The following is a 23,584-nucleotide window of genomic DNA, read 5'->3' on the forward strand; positions in this document are numbered from 1 at the left end:
GGAAGGAGGGAGTAGAGGGCTGGATGGATGGAGGAAGGAAGGAGGGAGTAGAGGGCTGGATGGATGGAGGAAGGAAGGAGGGAGTAGAGGGCTGGATGGATGGAGGAAGGAAGGAGGGAGTAGAGGGCTGGATGGATGGAGGAAGCAGGGAGAAGGGGGCTGGATGGATGGAGGAAGGAGGGAGTAGAGGGCTGGATGGATGGAGGAAGGAAGGAGGGAATAGAGGGCTGGATGGATGGAGGAAGCAGGGAGAATGGGGCTGGATGGACAGAGGAAGCAGGGAGAAGGGGGCTGGATGGATGGAGGAAGGCAAACTAAGTGTTTTCATGTTCAATATCATGGTGTTGTGCTCAGGACAATGCCTTGGCTTGTGCTGACAGAGTGACGACAGCGTCAGGGGAGATCTGACTGGAGAATCTAGACATTTCATTGACAACTCCTTTAAAGAGGTGGAAATTGAGAGACATGCAGGCAGAGAGACCGAGAGCTTTGCTTTGGTTCCAGGCACAATGTCTCCTGAATGAGTCACTTTAAATTCATAGAGGAAGATGTATGTGCGCACACACACACAGACACACCTCTTCCCGCAAGCAAAAGACGACACACCTACCCACTCTCTCTCTCACACACACACACACAAATATATTCTCTCAAACACACAGCCCCCTCCCAACACACATGTTTTACTGAGCAGATGGCTGGCCATGGCACTCCGGTGATGAGCCACAGAGCCTAAGGTCTTGTCTATCTGTCACATTTACTACAGTCCAGTTACAGGCCTCGACTGGCCAGACAGATACCACCTTACTACAGGCCTCAACCGGCCAGACAGATACCACCTTACTACTACAGTCCAGTTACAGGCCTCGACCGGCCAGACAGATACCACCTTACTACTACAGTCCAGTTACAGGCCTCGACTGGCCAGACAGATACCACCTTACTACAGGCCTCGACTGGCCAGACAGATACCACCTTACTACTACAGTCCAGTTTACCGGCCTCGACCGGCCAGACAGATACCACCTTACTACTACAGTCCAGTTTACCGGCCTCGACCGGCCAGACAGATACCACCTTACTACTACAGTCCAGTTACAGGCCTCGACCGGCCAGACAGATACCACCTTACTACTACAGTCCAGTTACAGGCCTCGACCGGCCAGACAGATACCACCTTACTACAGGCCTCGACCGGCCAGACAGATACCACCTTACTACTACAGTCCAGTTACAGGCCTCGACCGGCCAGACATATACCACCTTACTACAGGCCTCGACCGGCCAGACAGTTACCACCTTACTACTACAGTCCAGTTACAGGCCTCGACCGGCCAGACAGATACCACCTTACTACTGCAGTCCAGTTACAGGCCTCGACCGGCCAGACAGATACCACCTTACTAAAGGCCTCGACCGGCCAGACATATACCACCTTACTACTACAGTCCAGTTACAGGCCTCGACCGGCCAGACAGAAACCACCTTACTACTACAGTCCAGTTACAGGCCTCGACCGGCCAGACCGATACCAACTTACTACAGACATCGACCGGCCAGACAGATACCAACTTACTACAGACACCGACCGGCCAGACAGATACCAACTTACTACAGACCTTGACCGGCCAGACAGATACCAACTTACTACAGACATCGACCGGCCAGACAGATACCAACTTACTACAGGCCTCGACCGGCCAGACACCAAATTACTACAGGCCTCGACTGGCCAGACAGACACCCAGCTCCTCCAGTACCCCCCAGCTCCTCCAGTACCCCCCAGCTCCTCCAGTACCCCCCAGCTCCTCCAGTACCCCCCAGCGCCTCCAGTACCCCCCAGCGCCTCCAGTAACCCCCAGCTCCTCCAGGACCCCCCAGCTCCTCCAGTAACCCCCAGCTCCTCCAGTAACCCCCAGCCCACCCTGGTCTTCCAGTACCCCCCAGCCCACCCTGCTCCTCCAGTACCCCCCAGCAAACCCTGCTCCTCCAGTACCTCCCAACCCCTCCAGAACCCCCCCACCCAGACACACACCTCAACACACCCCTCTGCCCCGTGCCCCCATCCATACCTGGTGAAGTCCGTCATCTCCATCATGATCATACACATCTGTTTGGCCAGGACAATGATGTCATTGCCGGAGTCGTCCCACTTGGACACCTCAGCGTCCAGCTTGCTCTTCTCCTCCTGGAAACTGGCCACCTGCTCAGCGATCTTAGCCTTCTGCTCCTGGGGCAGCTGGGCCATGATAGCCTGGTAGAGGAGGGGAGAGGAAAAACAGTACACTGAGCTGTTATAGCCTGGTAGAGGAGGAGAGAGGAAAACGAGTACACTGAGCTGTTATAGCCTGGTAGAGGAGGAGAGAGTTATAACAGTACACTGAGCTGTTATAGCCTGGTAGAGGAGGAGAGAGTTATAACAGTACACTGAGCTGTTATAGCCTGGTAGAGGAGGAGAGAGTTATAACAGTACACTGAGCTGTTATAGCCTGGTAGAGGAGGAGAGGAGAGAGAGAGAGTACTATGACAGATGAATAAATGACAGTATACTACACAATACCACAACTCCTCACCAGTGAAGCGGCATTTTTGGTTAGCCTTTTAGTTAGCCTTTTATTTAAAATACATATATATCTGGGGAAGCTGGGCAGTGACAGCCTGGACCAGAGAGCACAGGGAAGCTGGGCTATGACAGCCTGGACCAGAGAGCACAGGGAAGCTGGGCAGTGACAGCCTGGACCAGAGAGCACAGGGAAGCTGGGCAGTGACAGCCTGGACCAGAGAGCACAGGGAAGCTGGGCAGTGACAGCCTGGACCAGAGAGCACAGGGAAGCTGGGCTATGACAGCCTGGACCAGAGAGCACAGGGAAGCTGGGCAGTGACAGCCTGGACCAGAGAGCACAGGGAAGCTGGGCAGTGACAGCCTGGACCAGAGAGCACAGGGAAGCTGGGCAGTGACAGCCTGGACCAGAGAGCACAGGGAAGCTGGGCAGTGACAGCCTGGACCAGAGAGCACAGGGAAGCTGGGCAGTGACAGCCTGGACCAGAGAGCACAGGGAAGCTGGGCAGTGACAGCCTGGACCAGAGAGCACAGGGAAGCTGGGCAGTGACAGCCTGGACCAGAGAGCACAGGGAAGCTGGGCAGTGACAGCCTATACCAGAGCACAGGGGAAGCTGGGCTGTGACAGCTTGGACCAGAGAGCAGGACAGTACAAGGAAAATAGCACAGGGGATATAGCACAGGGGATATAGCACAGGGGATATAGCACAGGGGATATAGCACAGGGGACATAGCACAGGGGACATAGCACAGGGGACATAGCACAGGGGACATAGCACAGGGGACATAGCACAGGGGACATAGCACAGGGGACATAGCACAGGGGACATAGCACAGGGGACATAGCACAGGGGATATAGCACAGGGGATATAGCACAGGGGATATAGCACAGGGATATAGCACAGGGATATAGCAGAGGGGATATAGCAGAGGGGATATAGCACAGGGGATATAGCACAGGGGATATAGCACAGGGGATATAGCACAGGGGATATAGCAGAGGGGATACAGCTAGTTCAGACTGTAATAGGGACGGTTCAGCGCTGAGATATTTGTCGAGACCAGTATCCTAATAGACGAAATAGCAGCAAGCAGTTAGTTGTAGCTTTTAGCCAGAGATTACTTATCACAACTCCCTTTGGAGTGAGTCTGTAGTGTGTGTGTGTGTGTGTGTGTGTGTGTGTGTGTTCGCATGCTACGGGAGAGACAAGAGGAATCATGACATTGACAAAATATTTTTACGTTTGCCTCCTCCTCCTCTCTTCTTCTTCTAAGACCTAAGGCTACTGTATTAGTTGTCGCTAGGTTGCCAGGCCAACAACTAGTCTTCCTCCGGGTCGAGCATCCGTCTTCCTCCGGGTCGAGCATCCGTCTTCCTCCGGGTCGAGCATCCGTCTTCCTCCGGGTCGAGCATCCGTCTTCCTCCGGGTCGAGCATCAGTCTTCCTCCGGGTCGAGCATCAGTCTTCCTCCGGGTCGAGCATCAGTCTTCCTCCGGGTCGAGCATCAGTCTTCCTCCGGGTCGAGCATCAGTCTTCCTCCGGGTCGAGCATCAGTCTTCCTCCGGGTCGAGCATCAGTCTTCCTCCGGGTCGAGCATCAGTCTTCCTCCGGGTCGAGCATCAGTCTTCCTCCGGGTCGAGCATCAGTCTTCCTCCGGGTCGAGCATCAGTCTTCCTCCGGGTCGAGCATCAGTCTTCCTCCGGGTCGAGCATCAGTCTTCCTCCGGGTCGAGCATCAGTCTTCCTCCGGGATTAGCATCAGTCTTCCTCCGGGATTAGCATCAGTCTCCCTCCGGGATTAGCATCAGTCTCCCTCCGGGATTAGCATCAGTCTCCCTCCGGGATTAGCATCAGTCTCCCTCCGGGATTAGCATCAGTCTCCCTCCGGGATTAGCATCAGTCTCCCTCCGGGATTAGCATCAGTCTCCCTCCGGGATTAGCATCAGTCTCCCTCCGGGATTAGCATTAGTCTCCCTCCGGGATTAGCATCAGTCTCCCTCCGGGATTAGCATCAGTCTCCCTCCGGGATTAGCATCAGTCTCCCTCCGAGATTAGCATCAGTCTTCCTCCGAGATTAGCATCAGTCTTCCTCCGGGATTAGCATTTTTATTCCTGGTATTGTTTGCTCAATTTCACTTTTTGTGGACCCGAAATATGTAATTCAAAATAAATATGTGATTGAAAATAGCATGGACTCCGACTTCCATAATTATTCCCCTTAAAAAGCCACAATTTAAGGGCAAACTTTATTCGAATAGTTTGGGAAAAACTATTCATAACTTTAATTAACACTTTTATAATACTTCAGTAAGTAGGATTGGGATTTGGGGCGTTTGGTTGACATTTTATTTTCCTCCGTCTCACATTTCTGTCTTATAAAGCATATAAAACGGTGACGGCCTTTACCACGTTGGTCCGGTCATCAACGGTGACGGCCTTTACCACGTTGGTCCGGTCATCAACGGTGACGGCATTTACCACGTTGGTCCGGTCATCAACGGTGACGGCATTTACCACGTTGGTGTGGTCATCAACGGTGACGGCCTTTACCACGTTGGTCCGGTCATCAACGGTGACGGCATTTACCACGTTGGTCCGGTCATCAACGGTGACGGCCTTTACCAAGTTCAAAGGTAGCGGTCCTCATTCAGGCCCCAGGTGGTTAAAACTTCACCCCCAGAGACATGTCTTCTCCCCCAGAGACATGTCTTCTCCCTGTGGTCTCTGGGGAAGTAGCCTAAGATGTTTGCAGGCACCAAGCTTTCAGTAGAAACTCCTCAGCAACCGTGTCCTGTCAAACTAATGTTTGACATGTAGCGAGCTAGGTAAACAACCATAATCACAACTCATAACGTTACTAGCCTGCATCAATCTGCAGGTAGCTAACCAACCTGGTTCAATGTTAGCTAGCTACAGCTAGCCAAGCAAATGGCTCTTTCTGTCGTAATTAGAATCGTGTAATATCTGAAAATGTAGCTAGCTGGACTATCATTCAAGATTGGACGCATCTCCTGTCAGATGTCATGGCTGCCCTTGGTTTGAAGATGTAATCCAGAGACAGGTGTTCTCTCCATCTCTTCAGTGATCATACTCTAATTCCACCGATTTCAAAACTCAGTCCTGCAGAAAGCAGAGCAACACTTATGCAGCTCCACAACACAATACATTTAGTTTTAAAGCAGCGTTAGATAAGATTGCCTAGACAACCTGACAAGCTCAAATAGACAGAAGCCTTCTATATGGCCGACCAATCCAAACTCATCTCTCGGCATGTCCAGCCCACTCATTATCTCAGCCAATCATGGCTAGCGGGTAGGTTGATGACTTTTTCTGTGGCTTAACCAACTAGGCTAGTAATAAATAAATAAAACACTTTTTTATTTATTTTTTTTAAATAGGAACATTGCCGTTACGAGAGTCCTGTTAACAGCAAATCCTCGTTCGGATGTAATCCATCTTATTATCAAGTGATTGGCCAATGGAATAGAGGGGAGTGGTGGCCAGTTTCCTCTTTACCATAGTCTCACCAGGACACCATGTTCTCCTGCCAATTTTTCACCGACGTTTCCTCTCGAGTAGCCCGGGTCGGAGGTACACAAACAGCCCAGGGCAGACGAGTCGAAGTCGGAATTGAGGTTAGTAACTGCCGATCTGATGTTCGAAAGTTCTTGTTGATCGATTGATCAAATTGATTGAGGAAATTACAGCGGAAACATTTTTTTTTTGATCAGAATGAATAACATGGACCTGATCCTAGATCAGCACTCGGACACCTGATTAGGGTTGGTAACTTTCCCCAAAACTGCCTGGTTTTCCAGGAATTCTGGTTGGAAAATCCCTGTAATTACGAGGGAATAAGCAGGAAATATGGGAATCCTCCAACCAGGATTTCTGGTAAACCAGGGAATTTTGGGAATGTTACCGGAATTTGGCAACCCTACGATGCATACAGGCCTCTGAAAAACACTCATGTGATTAGTGACCTTGCCCTTAAAAGAGACTTGAAAGACATGCTAGCTCCTAGAGCGAATCCTTAGGATTTAGTTCAGAGCACATAACAAAAGGACATTCCTTTATGTTTTTATTATAAAGGACGGCCTTCAGGTCAAGTCCCAATGCTCTTAAATTAATTCATTTCCTCGTCTTCATTCCTAAGGCTTAGAACAACTGAAGAGACTGGAAGATGTCTCTTCAAGGTTGATTATACTCTTCGAAACATTGTCTTTCAATGTCACAGACCTAAAACATTATCCAAGGTCTTTGATACAGGCCTTGCTCCCCCCCCCCCCCCCCCCAAAGAAAAACACAGCTGGTAGAGGAAGTTGCAGCTGAAACCTTGAAGCCGTGACAGAAAAGACAATAGAATGATTGTCGTTCCACAGGAAATGAGAAACATACGTTCTTGCTTCACTGATGCATAACAATGGGGCTGATGAGGCCAAATTAGCCGTGGCGTTTCCACATCAACACGTCTCTATGTAGCCCCCTCACTTGGCCCAGCGGACTGCATGTATTAATGCATACGTCGCCAAGACGACAGAGGAAATATGAACAAAGTGAGAGACCCACAGCAGACAGACTTCCTTCGTTGTACGTGTGTGGTGTGTTGTTGTATTCCGTGTGCGCGCGCTTCTGTAGGCCTTCTGTGTGTGTGTGTGTGTGTGTGTGTGCGTGTGTGTGCGTGGTGTACTACCCCTGTCATCAGTGGTTTGTCTAGGAATTCACACAACGCCAAACTACTCAATTCTTGAACTAATCCATCTGAATTAGCTAGACGGTCTAGTCACTAGCTAATATTCTGATTTAATAACTCTGGTTTCTACGCCTCTGTTATGGGTTTCCGTGTTAAACAGCTTAGACCTGACCCACGAATCTGGACATTGGGCAGATTAGTGGCAAACACAGAGAGGCTAATCCCAGATTTAAAGTACCCTGTTTAAACTCAAATATGATTCCCTTACTGGAAAGGTCTGGGAGTAGACAAGGTGAGTCAGACGAGTGAGGGATCATCTATGAATACCTTCCTGTGGTATGAAGGTTTATTTTATAGTGGAGACAGACGAGTGAGGGGAAAAAAAAAACTCAAAGATCAGAATAATATCAGTGAGCATCTGAATGGGAGTTCAGAGAGTAAGGGCATTCAACAAGCACAGCACTTACACAAATGACTGATGATCGGCTGAGAGAAATTGCTGATAAAAAAAAAAAGACTGGGTGCTGTTTTGTTAGACTTCTCTATGTATGCGGATGACTCAACACTATACACGCGTCAGCTATCACAACGACTGAAATGACTGCAACACTTAAAGATCTGCAGTTAGCTTCAGAGTGGGTGGCAAGGAACACATTAGTCCTATATATTAATACAACTAAAAGTCATTGTATTTGGGACAAATCATTCACTAAACCCTCTTACCTCGACGAAATAGTGCAATAAATAATGTGGAAATTGTGCAAATTGAGGTGAATTAAATGCTTGGAGTAACCCTGGATTGTAAACTGTCATGGTCAAAACATGTTGATACAACAGTAGCTGAGATGGAGAGAAGTCTGTCTATAATAAAGTGCTACTCTACCTTCTTAACAACACTATCAACAAGGCAGGTCCTACAGGCCCTAGTTTCTACCTTCTTAACAGCACTATCAACAAGGCAGGTCCTACAGGCCCTAGTTTCTACCTTCTTAACAGCACTATCAACAAGGCAGGTCCTACAGGCCCTAGTTTCTACCTTCTTAACAACACTATCAACAAGGCAGGTCCTACAGGCCCTAGTTTCTACCTTCTTAACAGCACTGTCAACAAGGCATGACCTACAGGCCCTAGTTTCTACCTTCTTAACAGCACTATCAACAAGGCAGGTCCTACAGGCCCTAGTTTCTACCTTCTTAACAACACCATCAACAAGGCAGGTCCTACAGGTCCTAGTTTCTACCTTCTTAACAACACTATCAACAAGGCAGGTCCTACAGGCCCTAGTTTCTACCTTCTTAACAACACTATCAACAAGGCAGGTTCTACAGGCCCTAGTTTCTACCTTCTTAACAACACTGTCAACAAGGCAGGTTCTACAGGCCCTAGTTTCTACCTTCTTAACAACACTATCAACAAGGCAGGTCCTACAGGCCCTAGTTTCTACCTTCTTAACAACACTATCAACAAGGCAGGTTCTACAGGCCCTAGTTTCTACCTTCTTAACAACACTATCAACAAGGCAGGTCCTACAGGCCCTAGTTTCTACCTTCTTAACAGCACTATCAACAAGGCAGGTCCTACAGGCCCTAGTTTCTACCTTCTTAACAACACTATCAACAAGGCAGGACCTACAGGCCCTAGTTTCTACCTTCTTAACAGCACTGTCAACAAGGCAGGTCCTACAGGCCCTAGTTTCTACCTTCTTAACAACACTATCAACAAGGCAGGACCTACAGGCCCTAGTTTCTACCTTCTTAACAGCACTGTCAACAAGGCAGGTCCTACAGGCCCTAGTTTCTACCTTCTTAACAACACTGTCAACAAGGCAGGTCCTACAGGCCCTAGTTTCTACCTTCTTAACCACACTATCAACAAGGCAGGTCCTACAGGCCCTAGTTTCTACCTTCTTAACAACACTATCAACAAGGCAGGTCCTACAGGCCCTAGTTTCTACCTTCTTAACAACACTGTCAACAAGGCAGGTCCTACAGGCCCTAGTTTCTACCTTCTTAACCACACTATCAACAAGGCAGGTCCTACAGGCCCTAGTTTCTACCTTCTTAACAGCACTGTCAACAAGGCAGGTCCTACAGGCCCTAGTTTCTACCTTCTTAACAGCACTATCAACAAGGCAGGTCCTACAGGCCCTAGTTTCTACCTTCTTAACAACACTATCAACAAGGCAGGTCCTACAGGCCCTAGTTTCTACCTTCTTAACAACACTATCAACAAGGCAGGTCCTACAGGTCCTAGTTTCTACCTTCTTAACAACACTATCAACAAGGCAGGTCCTACAGGCCCTAGTTTCTACCTTCTTAACAGCACTATCAACAAGGCAGGTCCTACAGGCCCTAGTTTCTACCTTCTTAACAGCACTATCAACAAGGCAGGTCCTACAGGCCCTAGTTTCTACCTTCTTAACAACACTATCAACAAGGCAGGTCCTACAGGCCCTAGTTTCTACCTTCTTAACAACACTATCAACAAGGCAGGTCCTACAGGCCCTAGTTTCTACCTTCTTAACAACACTATAAACAAGGCAGGTCCTACAGGCCCTAGTTTCTACCTTCTTAACAACACTATAAACAAGGCAGGTCCTACAGGCCCTAGTTTCTACCTTCTTAACAGCACTGTCAACAAGGCAGGTCCTACAGGCCCTAGTTTCTACCTTCTTAACAGCACTGTCAACAAGGCAGGTCCTACAGGCCCTAGTTTCTACCTTCTTAACAGCACTATCAACAAGGCAGGTCCTACAGGCCCTAGTTTCTACCTTCTTAACAACACTATACACAAGGCAGGTCATACAGGCCCTAGTTTCTACCTTCTTAACAACACTATCAACAAGGCAGGTCCTACAGGCCCTAGTTTCTACCTTCTTAACAGCACTATCAACAAGGCAGGTCCTACAGGCCCTAGTTTCTACCTTCTTAACAACACTATACACAAGGCAGGTCATACGGGCCCTAGTTTCTACCTTCTTAACAACACTATCAACAAGGCAGGTCCTACAGGTCCTAGTTTCTACCTTCTTAACAACACTATCAACAAGACAGGTCCTACAGGTCCTAGTTTCTACCTTCTTAACAGCTCTAGTTTCGTCACACCTGGACTACTGTTCAGTCGTGTGGTCAGGTGCCACAAAGAGGGAAAATTGCAATTGGCTCAGAACAGGTCAGCATGACTGGCCCTATATATGTCAATCTCTCATGGCTCAAAGTGGACTTCATAACTACTTGTATTTGTGAGTGGTGTTGACAAGCTGAAGGTACCGAGCTGTCTGTTTTAATAATACTAGCACACAGCTCAGACACCCATGCATACCCCACAAGACGAGTGAGGCATCCATGTCTGTATGAATGGAGAATCTAGCTAGTATGTGAGAGAGGGAGTCTGGGTAACCATGTCTGTCTGAACGGAGAGTCTAGCTAGTATGTGAGAGGGGGAGTCTGGGTAACCATGTCTGTCTGAATGGAGAGTCTAGCTAGTATGAGAGAGGGGGAGTCTGGGTAACCATGTCTGTCTGAATGGAGAGTCTAGCTAGTATGAGAGAAGGGGTCAAGGGAGTCCTGGCGTTAACAAGGTGTATTAACCACTGAGAGGGCCTGTAGAGGGGGTGGCGGAAGAGAGGGGTGTGTGTGTGTGGACTCACCCTGGCGCTCTGGCCTGCGATAAGCTGGTCATCTTCTGTTTGAACGCTGGTCCTGCTGCGAACATCAAAGTCCTCCGTCTCAAAGTCAGAGTCATCCAGCTCTTCAGGAGTCTACAGGAGAGGAGAGAGGGAGGAGAGAGAGGGAGGAGAGGAGAGAGAGGGAGGAGAGAGAGGAGAGAGGAGAGGAGAGAGAGGAGAGGGAGGAGAGAGAGGGAGGAGAGAGAGGGAGGAGAGAGAGGGAGGAGAGAGAGGGAGGAGAGAGAGGAGAGGAGAGAGAGGAGAGGAGAGAGAGGAGAGGAGAGAGAGGAGAGGAGAGAGAGGAGAGGAGAGAGAGGAGAGGAGAGAGAGGAGAGGAGAGAGAGGGAGGAGAGAGAGGGAGGAGAGAGGGAGGAGAGAGAGGGAGGAGAGAGAGGGAGGGAGGAGAGAGAGGGAGGAGAGGAGAGAGAGGAGAGGAGAGAGAGGAGAGGAGAGAGAGAGGAGAGAGGGAGGAGAGGAGAGAGAGAGGAGAGAGAGGAGAGGAGAGAGAGGGAGGAGAGAGAGGGAGGAGAGAGAGGGAGGAGAGAGAGGGAGGAGAGAGAGGGAGGAGAGAGAGGGAGGAGAGAGAGGAGAGGAGAGAGAGGAGAGGAGAGAGAGGGAGGAGAGAGAGGGAGGAGAGAGAGGGAGGAGAGAGAGGGAGGAGAGAGAGGGAGGAGAGAGAGGGAGGGAGGAGAGAGAGGGAGGAGAGAGAGGGAGGAGAGAGAGGGAGGAGAGAGAGGGAGGAGAGGAGATGGAAGGAAAGAAGGGAAAAAACTAAATTAGAAAATATTGTGTGGTAAAAAGCAGTGTAACAAACGCCCCGGTGCTACCAGCTACAGAGAAACAAACGCCCCGGTGCTACCAGCTACAGAGGAACAAATGCCCCGGTGCTACCAGCTACAGAGGAACAAACGCCCCGGTGCTACCAGCTACAGAGGAAACAAACGCCCCGGTGCTACCAGCTACAGAGGAACAAATGCCCCGGTGCTACCAGCTACAGAGGAACAAATGCCCCGGTGCTACCAGCTACAGAGAAACAAACGCCCCGGTGCTACCAGCTACAGAGGAACAAATGCCCCGGTGCTACCAGCTACAGAGGAACAAACGCCCCGGTGCTACCAGCTACAGAGGAACAAACGCCCCGGTGCTACCAGCTACAGAGGAACAAATGCCCCGGTGCTACCAGCTACAGAGGAACAAATGCCCCGGTGCTACCAGCTACAGAGAAACAAACGCCCCGGTGCTACCAGCTACAGAGGAACAAACGCCCCGGTGCTACCAGCTACAGAGGAACAAACGCCCCGGTGCTACCAGCTACAGAGGAACAAATGCCCCGGTGCTACCAGCTACAGAGAAACAAACGCCCCGGTGCTACCAGCTACAGAGGAACAAATGCCCCGGTGCTACCAGCTACAGAGGAACAAATGCCCCGGTGCTACCAGCTACAGAGGAACAAACGCCCCGGTGCTACCAGCTACAGAGGAACATCATCTTCCTCTCCTCTCCGGCAGCCTGTAATGGGAAACTGCAAACGCTAAATGACGTGTAATGACTGTCTGTGCATTTTGAGAGGGAAAAATGAAGCTAGGATGAAAATTATGGGGAGTAAATCAGTCCAACACCTGCCCCTGGAATCCCGAGAGGAGAGGGTGGAGAGAGAAAGAGAGAGAGAGAGATTTGTAGTGAAGAACACTGCAGACAACAGCCTGCACGGTGGCATCCTTGCCTGAGTGGCTCAGTTGATGAGCGGGTGGGCATTAGCAAGGTCAAGAGTTCAATTCCCTCAGCGATCACAAACAACCTACTAAAGTGTCTTCAACTCAAAGTGTGGTGTGAAGACGAGTCACACGGCCGGAAACAAAAAACAATTGGAGTGAAGCGCAAGAGAGCGTCGATTCACATAGACTGGCGTATGCCAATTTAATTGTCATGAGAATCCATAATAAAACAGTTGTATTTCCTATGTATAAAGTAAGTAGCTCGTCTCGTATTCTCTCTGGAAAATAGGAAGTTTGTGACGCTTCCCAGCCGTAGCCTGCCTAGGCTATATGCCCGCGATGAAAATCAACACAAGTAGGCTGCAACTGTTGTCAAATATGTAGCCGATTTGACTGATAAAAAACGAATTTATAAATGACATCTTTAGTACACTTAGCAAAAGGAAGCTCATAATTCCTCTAATTCCGTTTCTAATGACCCACTCAACTCATCTGCTTATTTTGCTTCGTATATAGACGCAGACGCCCGCGGCCAGACATTTCACTCATTCACTCCTGTGCATTCTAATTCCAGCGTGAACTAGCGTGTAGAAATGTTTTCCATTTCATTTGGTCTCTAACTCTTGAGTAAAAGCTTCTGCTAAATTGCATACTTCTAAAATGGATTGTAAATCCATCCACCAACCCTTTACTGTCCACGACCCACCCAATCTCGCTCAGTGGAGTATCAAGGTCTCATCTCGACCCACCCAACCACTCACCGTGGAGAATCAAGGTCTCACCTCGACCCACCCTCCCACTCACCGTGGAGTATCAAGGTCTCACCTCGACCCACCCACCCACCCACAGTGGAGTATCAAGGTCTCACCTCGACCCACCCTCCCACTCACCGTGGAGTATCAAGGTCTCACCCCGACCCACCCTCCCACCCACAGTGGAATATCAAGGTCTCACCTCGACCCACCCTCCCACTCACCGTGGAGTATCAAGGTCTCACCTCGACCCACCCTCCCACTCACCGTGGAATATCAAGGTCTGACCTCGACCCACCCTCCCACCCAAAGTGGAATATCAAGGTCTCACCTCGACCCACCCTCCCACTCACCGTGGAGTATCAAGGTCTCACCTCGACCCACCCTCCCACTCACCGTGGAGTATCAAGGTCTCACCTCGACCCACCCTCCCACCCACAGTGGAATATCAAGGTCTCACCTCGACCCACCCTCCCACTCACCGTGGAGTATCAAGGTCTCACCTCGACCCACCCTCCCACCCACAGTGGAATATCAAGGTCTCACCTCGACCCACCCTCCCACTCACCGTAGAGTATCAAGGTCTCACCTCGACCCACCCTCCCACCCACAGTGGAATATCAAGGTCTCACCTCGACCCACCCTCCCACCCACAGTGGAATATCAAGGTCTCACCTCGACCCACCCTCCCACTCACAGTGGAATATCAAGATCTCACCTCGACCCACCCTCCCACTCACAGTGGAATATCAAGGTCTCACCTCGACCCACCCTCCCACCCACAGTGGAATATCAAGGTCTCACCTCGACCCACCCTCCCACTCACCGTAGAGTATCAAGGTCTCACCTCGACCCACCCTCCCACCCACAGTGGAATATCAAGGTCTCACCTCGACCCACCCTCCCACCCACCGTGGAATATCAAGGTCGCTGTCCATCCACTAGATGTAGGAGGACCACCACACAGATACGACAGGTTTAACCCCAAGAGGGGTTCACATTATAAACCTCATCTTCCAAGTGTTATGTTGAACTGAGTTGATTCCAACCCCTGACAGTGGACCAGTAGATTACCTCCTACACTGGAGATGAGGTCTTTACCCCGTACTGCTCCTAGAAAGGCCCTGGGCTACAGAGAGGACAGAGGAGCTACTGTAAATGTCTAGGTAACCTTGACTGATCCTACTTACTGTAAATGTCAAGGTAACCCTGACTGATCCTACCTACTGTAAATGTCCAGATAACCCTGACTGATCCTACCTACTGTAAATGTCAAGGTAACCCTGACTGATCCTACCTACTGTAAATGTCCAGGTAACCCTGACCGATCCTACCTACTGTAAATGTCTAGATAACCCTGACAGCTCTTCTCTCTCCTTCTGCCTACAGTAACGCTTCCCTCTGAGCCCATCAGTCACTGTAATGTCCCTCTTCCTCCTGCTCTACCAGTCCAGAGACGTCTCGGACCCAGAGGGTGGTCAAGAGGGGGCCTGACGTCCTGTCAGACACCCCAGGGAGGGGACACCAGACAGGCTGGATCTGCCTAGGAGTAGTTTAGTGCCTAAAAAAAAGGGTTTAAATGTGCAAAAAAATATAAATATGTTCCCGATCTGAAATCTCTCAGAAAGACGACTGAGAACAAGCTTCCTTTAGATTATTTTGGGACCATGTGTTGTACATGAATCTGTTATTCAATGAATTTCTACAGGTTAATAGCAGTAAGGCCAAATCGTTTTTTCCCCCCCCCATCAAATAAATGTATTTATAGCATAAGCTATTTGAGATCACGTACGGGCTCGCTCGCATGGACAGGCTCACGATCATGACACAGGTGCACCTTCTACGGAGGACAATAAAAGGCCACTTTTAACGGTGCAGCTTCGTCACACAACACAATGACACAGACGTCTCAAGTTCTGAGGGAGATTGTAATTGGCAAGCTGACTGCGGGAAAACGTCCACCAGAGAATTCAACGTTCATTTCTCTACCATAAGCCATTTAAGTGACGGAGAAACAAACATTGCACGGTGTCATTAGTGTGTTGACTCACATGATTATGACAACAGGAGAATTAGGGTTCATTAAATAGGGCACTACGTAGTTGTCTAGCGCGTGTACACTCACCCGGATCATCAGCACGGCCTTGCGGATGTCGCGGACGCCATCGTAGACCAGGCGGGAGGCATCGATGAACTCGTTCTCGTCAACGGGGAGCGTGGGGTTGGCACTGAGAGCCTCGACCGCTGCCTCCACCTGCTCTGTGAACCTGGGCATGACTGGTGGAGGTGGCAGAAAGTTGGAAGGCAAATCAAACGTGTAATGCTGAACCATGGAGTTCATGGAAATGTGTTGGGATTACATCGTCTCTTTATATCCAACCAATAACCAGGGACATAACTGCACTGCTAGAAACCCTTTTCACAGGACGGTTCCACTGGTGTAGAATACTTATGTAAAAATACTTTAAAGTACTACTTAAGTCGTCTTTTTGGAGTATCTGTACTTTACTATATATATATATATATATATATTTGAGAGAACTTTTACTACATTGCTAAAAAAAACAAAGTCACACACACAGAGTCACACACACACACACAGAGTCACACACACACACACACAGAGTCACACACACACACACACAGAGTCACACACACACACACACAGAGTCACACACACACAGAGTCACAAACACACACACAGAGTCACACACACACACACAGAGTCACACACACACACAGAGTCACACACACACACAGAGTCACACACAGAGTCACACACACACACAGAGTCACACACACACACACAGAGTCACACACACACACACACAGAGTCACACACACACACACACAGAGTCACACACACACACACACAGAGTCACACACACACACACACAGAGTCACACACACACACACACAGAGTCACACACACACACACACACACACACACACGAGGCCTCCACTTTTGCAATGAATATCAATGAGGTCGTTTCTATAGAACATACAGTGCCTTGCGAAAGTATTCGGCCCCCTTGAACTGTGCGACCTTTTGCCACATTTCAGGCTTCAAACATAAAGATATAAAACTGTATTTTTTTGTGAAGAATCAACAACAAGTGGGACACAATCATGAAGTGGAACGACATTTATTGGATATTTCAAACTTTTTTAACAAATCAAAAACGACAAAAATTGGGCGTGCAAAATTATTCAGCCCCCTTAAGTTAATACTTTGTAGCGCCACCTTTTGCTGCGATTACAGCTGTAAGTCGCTTGGGATATGTCTCTATCAGTTTTGCACATCGAGAGACTGACATTTTTTCCCATTCCTCCTTGCAAAACAGCTCGAGCTCAGTGAGGTTGGATGGAGAGCATTTGTGAACAGCAGTTTTCAGTTCTTTCCACAGATTCTCGATTGGATTCAGGTCTGGACTTTGACTTGGCCATTCTAACACCTGGATATGTTTATTTTTGAACCATTCCATTGTAGATTTTGCTTTATGTTTTGGATCATTGTCTTGTTGGAAGACAAATCTCCGTCCCAGTCTCAGGTCTTTTGCAGACTCCATCAGGTTTTCTTCCAGAATGGTCCTGTATTTGGCTCCATCCATCTTCCCATCAATTTGAACCATCTTCCCTGTCCCTGCTGAAGACAAGCAGGCCCAAACCATGATGCTGCCACCACCATGTTTGACAGTGGGGATGGTGTGTTCAGCTGTGTTGCTTTTACGCCAAACATAACGTTTTGCATTGTTGCCAAAAAGTTCAATTTTGGTTTCATCTGACCAGAGCACCTTCTTCCACATGTTTGGTGTGTCTCCCAGGTGGCTTGTGGCAAACTTTAAACGACACTTTTTATGGATATCTTTAAGAAATGGCTATCTTCTTGCCACTCTTCCATAAAGGCCAGATTTGTGCAATATACGACTGATTGTTGTCCTATGGACAGAGTCTCCCACCTCAGCTGTAGATCTCTGCAGTTCATCCAGAGTGATCATGGGCCTCTTGGCTGCATCTCTGATCAGTCTTCTCCTTGTATGAGCTGAAAGTTTAGAGGGACGGCCAGGTCTTGGTAGATTTGCAGTGGTCTGATACTCCTTTCATTTCAATATTTTCGCTTGCACAGTGCTCCTTGGGATGTTTAAAGCTTGGGAAATCTTTTTGTATCCAAATCCGGCTTTAAACCTCTTCACAACAGTATCTCGGACCTGCCTGGTGTGTTCCTTGTTCTTCATGATGCTCTCTGCGCTTTTGACGGACCTCTGAGACTATCACAGTGCAGGTGCATTTATACGGAGACTTGATTACACACAGGGTGGATTGTATTTATCATCATTAGTCATTTAGGTCAACATTGGATCATTCAGAGATCCTCACTGAACTTCTGGAGAGAGTTTGCTGCACTGAAAGTAAAGGGGCTGAATAATTTTGCATGCCCAATATTTCAGTTTTTGATTTGTTAAAAAAGTTTGAAATATCCAATAAATGTCGTTCCACTTCATGATTGTGTCCCACTTGTTGTTGATTCTTCACAAAAAAATACAGTTTTATATCTTTATGTTTGAAGCCTGAAATGTGGCAAAAGGTCGCAAAGTTCAAGGGGGCCGAAAACTTTCGCAAGGCACTGTAACTAGTTAAACAAACCAGACTGGCCTTTTAATAGTTAATGAAGGCCAAGCTAGATGTAGTGATTACATAAAGCTTTCATGGAGGGGAATGTTTAGGAGAGAGGAGGAGAGGGGTGAGGAGAGGGCAGGAGAGGAGAGAGCAGGAGACTAGAGAGGGCAGGAGAGGGGTGGGCAGGAGAGAAGAGACCAGGAGACCGGAGAGAGCAGGAGAGGGGTGAGTAGAGGGCGGGAGAGGGGTGAGTGGAGGGCGGGAGAGGGGTGAGTGGAGGGCGGGAGAGGGGTGAGTAGAGGGCGGGAGAGGGGTGAGTAGAGGGCGGGAGAGGGGTGAGTAGAGGGCGGGAGAGGGGTGAGTAGAGGGCGGGAGAGGGGTGAGTAGAGGGCGGGAGAGGGGTGAGTAAAGAGCGGGGTGAGCGAGAGAGGGGTGAGCGAGAGAGGGGTGAGGATAGAGGGGTGAGGATAGAGGGGGAGAGGGGTGAGGATAGAGGAGAGAGCGGGAGAGGGGTGAGGAGAGAGCGGGAGAGGGGTGAGGAGAGAGCGGGAGAGGGGTGAGGAGAGAGCGGGAGAGGGGTGAGGAGAGAGCGGGAGAGGGGTGAGGAGAGAGCGGGAGAGGGGTGAGGAGAGAGCGGGAGAGGGGTGAGGAGAGAGCGGGAGAGGGGTGAGGAGAGAGCGGGAGAGGGGTGAGGAGAGAGCGGGAGAGGGGTGAGGAGAGAGCGGGAGAGGGGTGAGGAGAGAGCGGGAGAGGGGTGAGGAGAGAGCGGGAGAGGGGTGAGGAGAGAGCGGGAGAGGGGTGAGGAGAGAGCGGGAGAGGGGTGAGGAGAGAGCGGGAGAGGGGTGAGGAGAGAGCGGGAGAGGGGTGAGGAGAGAGCGGGAGAGGGGTGAGGAGAGAGCGGGAGAGGGGTGAGGAGAGAGCGGGAGAGGGGTGAGGAGAGAGCGGGAGATGGGTGAGGAGAGAGCGGGAGATGGGTGAGGAGAGAGCGGGAGATGGGTGAGGAGAGAGCGGGAGAGGAGAGTGCGGGAGAGGAGAGTGCGGGAGAGGGGTGAGGAGAGAGCGGGAGAGGGGTGAGGAGAGAGCGGGAGAGGGGTGAGGAGAGAGCGGGAGAGGGGTGAGGAGAGAGCGGGAGAGGGGTGAGGAGAGAGCGGGAGATGGGTGAGGAGAGAGCGGGAGAGGAGAGTGCGGGAGAGGAGAGTGCGGGAGAGGAGAGTGCGGGAGAGGAGAGTGCGGGAGAGGAGAGTGCGGGAGAGGAGAGTGCGGGAGAGGAGAGTGCGGGAGAGGAGAGTGCGGGAGAGGAGAGCGGGAGGGGGAACGGGCGAGGGGGTGTGGGAGCGGGACAGGGGGAGAGGAGGTAGGGAGAGCGGGAGAGGAGATAGGGAGAGTACCACCGGTAGAGACAGAGAGACAGATGTTACCTGTGTTGGTGAGTAGCTTGGTGGCCTCCAGAACCTTCTCTGTGTAGACTCCAGGTTCATAGTTGTCCATCTCACACGTGACCACATGGACCACTCTGGCGGCGCGGCCACGGATGGCGCCGGCCGTGCGGTCCAACCCGTCCACATCCTTCTCCTGCAGCGCTATCACACACTTGTTCACGTCCTCCAGAATGTGGTTCTCTGGACGGGAAGAATCACCCAGTGTTAATTCATAGAGGGACGATTAGAGACACGTGGCAGAAAGTGGGTTCTGAATCTCAACTCCTACAGAACAAACAGCAGGAGAAGAATCAGAACGTGTCATGGGGTAAACTAACTCCCCGAGCTCGCTGACGATCCTACGGAAACTATTAGTTTGAAGGACAGTCTCCCAGACGGGCTGTTTTCTCCCTCTTCATGTCAGATAAGGTTTGAGGTATATTTTTAGTTTACTTGGTTACCTACACTGGCTCCACACTGACCGGGTTGTTTTTTTTTGTTTTTTTTTACAAGGTCCACGTCTAAGATGAAAAATGTAGGCTCACACCAAGACATTTAGGAGAACAAGGAACACGTGTTTGAGATCGTTACGCTGGAATACATCCGTTTGGTGCTCGTAAATAAAACATTTGGAAACCATTTTTGGCGCACATACAAGTCAAATGGTGACACCGTAGAGCCCTGTACACGATGTCAATTCACCCAGCAGTCCCAAATAGCACCCCTTTCCCTACATAGATGTGGAGGGAGAGGGAGAGGAGGTAGGGAGAGGGGGTGTGTGAGGGGGACCCAGCAGTCCCAAATAGCACCCCTTTCCCTACATAGATGTGGAGGGAGAGGAGGTAGGGAGAGGGGGTGTGTGGGAGGGGGACCCAGCAGTCCCAAATAGCACCCCTTTCCCTACATAGATGTGGAGGGAGAGGGAGAGGAGGTAGGGAGAGGGGGTGTGTGGGAGGGGGACCCAGCAGTCCCAAATAGCACCCCTTTCCCTACATAGCGAAATAGTTCTGGCCAGTCCACAACAAACCACATTTGAGGTCTAGGAAAATGTATATTTTTTTATATAAATATAGTGACATTGTGCACCTAGCAAGAGGCTAAGGTTTAGCGGAGTGTTATACCCCACTGGTGAAGATAATCCTAATCATTCTGCTACTTCATTCAGAAGGTTTTTTGCCTTTTTTGGATTTGCCAAAATACTGTGGAAATCTTCATCATCGTCAACAGCGACACAAAGTTGTATCTACAAGCACCGTACATAGACGGGGGGGTGGGTTCAACGTTGCCTCTTCAGGAAGTTGCAAGAAAAAAAATACCAATCACTTACGTTGTTAGTCTGTTCATGTCTTATGATACATTTGGGCAAATTATTTACATTTTTGATACATTTAGGATGATTCCTTACTAATGAGTTAGAAACAGTCGGTTTTAACGTCTGGATTCAGTCATTCCATCCTTCATGGTGGATTTGATTGGCCGAATTCTCTCGGATCACTTCCTGCTTCGGTTTTACACCTCACTATCGTCGACAGCGAACAGGAGAACTACACTGGGGGTGTTGCTTTCAGCTGCGACACGGAAAGAGTCACTATCGTCGACAGCGAACAGGAGAACTACACTGGGGGTGTTGCTTTCAGCTGCGACACGGAAAGAGTCACTTTTGCTTGGGCGTGAACCGCGCATCAAACTCCTGACAAAAGAACCAGAGACTAAATTCTACGCTGAACAAAACTACCTTTGACCATATATAATATTACACACTTTTCACACACGCGAGAATATTCTCCAAGTGAATATGTATTGGCATGCAAATGAGATGAGCCCTGAAAAGAAAAGCTCCGCCCCCCTTCCTACTCACCGGACACACAGAGGAAGTCGTCGATGCTGGTGATGTCATCGACGGCGTCAGTGAGGACGCGGACCTGTTTCTCCCAGGAGTCTTTGAAGAGGTCCATGTTGTCCTGAGCAACCTTACTGTTGGGCTTGGCAGCTAGAGCCAGCGCCGCGTTAATCACCTGTTACAGAGCATTCGCACCAATTACTACAACAGGTAGTAAGTAACATGACACTTCCTTATCCATCAGACCAACACACACACACAGAGAGAGAGAGACCAACACACACAGAGAGAGCGAGAGACCAACACACACACAGAGAGTGCGAGAGACCAACACACACACAGAGAGTGCGAGAGACCAACACACACACAGAGAGAGCGAGAGACCAACACACACACAGAGAGAGCGAGAGACCAACACACACACAGAGAGAGCGAGAGACCAACACACACACAGAAAGAGCGAGAGACCAACACACATACACAGAGAGCGAGAGACCAACACACATACACAGAGAGCGCGAGAGACCAACACACACACAGAGAGAGCGAGAGACCAACACACACAGAGAGAGCGAGAGACCAACACACACACAGAGAGAGAGAGAAACTAACAGAGAGAGACCAACACACCATCCACTGTGTTTTGGCAGGGTTTACCCCCCCACCCAGCCACTGTTTTGGCAGGGTTTACACCCACTCACTGTGTTTTGGCAGGGTTTACCCCCAACCCACTGTGTTTTGGCAGGTTTACCCCCCACCCACTTTGTTTTGGCAGGGTTTACCCCCCACCCACTGTGTTTTGGCAGGGTTTACCCCCCACCCACTGTGTTTTGGCAGGGTTTACCCCCCACCCACTGTGTTTTGGCAGGGTTTACCCCCCACCCACTGTGTTTTGGCAGGGTTTACCCCCCACCCACTGTGTTTTGGCAGGGTTTACCCCCCACCCACTGTGTTTTGGCAGGGTTTACCCCCCCCCCACCCACTGTGTTTTGGCAGGGTTTACCCCCCCCCACCCACTGTGTTTTGGCAGGGTTTACCCCCCCACCCACTGTGTTTTGGCAGGTTTACCCCCCCACCCACTGTGTTTTGGCAGGGTTACCCCCCACCCACTGTGTTTTGGCAGGGTTTACCCCCCGACCCACTGTGTTTTGGCAGGGTTTACCCCCCCACCCACTGTGTTTTGGCAGGTTTACCCCCCACCCACTGTGTTTTGGCAAGTTTACCCCCCACCCACTGTGTTTTGGCAGGGTTTACCCCCCACCCACTGTGTTTTGGCAGGTTTACCCCCCACCCACTGTGTTTTGGCAGGGTTTACCCCCCACCCACTGTGTTTTGGCAGGGTTTACCCCCCACCCACTGTGTTTTGGCAGGGTTTACCCCCCACCCACTGTGTTTTGGCAGGGTTTACCCCCCCCACCCACTGTGTTTTGGCAGGGTTTACCCCCCCACCCACTGTGTTTTGGCAGGTTTACCCCCCACCCACTGTGTTTTGGCAGGGTTACCCCCCACCCACTGTGTTTTGGCAGGGTTTACCCCCCACCCACTGTGTTTTGGCAGGTTTACCCCCCACCCACTGTGTTTTGGCAAGTTTACCCCCCACCCACTGTGTTTTGGCAGGGTTACCCCCCACCCACTGTGTTTTGGCAGGGTTTACCCCCCACCCACTGTGTTTTGGCAGGGTTTACCCCCCACCCACTGTGTTTTGGCAGGGTTACCCCCCACCCACTGTGTTTTGGCAGGTTTACCCCCCACCCACTGTGTTTTGGCAGGGTTTACCCCCCCACCCACTGTGTTTTGGCAGGTTTACCCCCCACCCACTGTGTTTTGGCAGGGTTTACCCCCCACCCACTGTGTTTTGGCAGGTTTACCCCCCACCCACTGTGTTTTGGCAGGTTTACCCCCCACCCACTGTTTTGGCAGGGTTTACCCCCCACCCACTGTGTTTTGGCAGGGTTTACCCCCCACCCACTGTGTTTTGGCAGGGTTTACCCCCCCACTCACTGTGTTTTGGCAGGGTTTACCCCCCCACTCACTGTGTTTTGGCAGGGTTTACCCCCCCACTCACTGTGTTTTGGCAGGTTTACCCCCCCACCCACTGTGTTTTGGCAGGTTTACCCCCCACCCACTGTGTTTTGGCAGGTTTACCCCCCACCCACTGTGTTTTGGCATGGTTTACCCCCCACCCACTGTGTTTTGGCAACAGTATTCACTAATTGATGAATAGGAGAGATTCGCTGGGAAAAGGGTGAATGAGCAACAGCTTGTTTTCTTGGGGAAATACATGTGGTGATATTCAAGCTGAGGATGAATGGGAGTCATTA

At 50.3% G+C, this 23,584-nt stretch overlaps 1 protein-coding gene across 2 annotated transcripts in view; it reads right to left on the reverse strand.

Moving 5' to 3' along the window:
• Window positions 1-23,584, reverse strand: part of LOC110489233 (catenin alpha-1) — a 216,612-nt gene that overhangs the window by 56,438 nt on the left and 136,590 nt on the right. For both annotated transcript variants that reach the window (XM_090198908.1, XM_090198907.1), the window contains exons 12-16: window positions 21,282-21,438; window positions 19,424-19,624; window positions 15,514-15,665; window positions 10,904-11,014; window positions 2,073-2,254 (exon numbers count right to left, since the gene is read on the reverse strand). In XM_090198908.1, coding sequence (XP_090055034.1) covers window positions 2,073-2,254; window positions 10,904-11,014; window positions 15,514-15,665; window positions 19,424-19,624; window positions 21,282-21,438 — 803 coding nt within the window. The remainder of the gene's footprint in view (window positions 1-2,072; window positions 2,255-10,903; window positions 11,015-15,513; window positions 15,666-19,423; window positions 19,625-21,281; window positions 21,439-23,584) is intronic.

This window comes from Oncorhynchus mykiss, chromosome 14 (genome assembly GCF_057628025.1).
Source record: "Oncorhynchus mykiss isolate SJ-2025 chromosome 14, ASM5762802v1, whole genome shotgun sequence".
Taxonomy (NCBI): domain Eukaryota; kingdom Metazoa; phylum Chordata; class Actinopteri; order Salmoniformes; family Salmonidae; genus Oncorhynchus; species Oncorhynchus mykiss.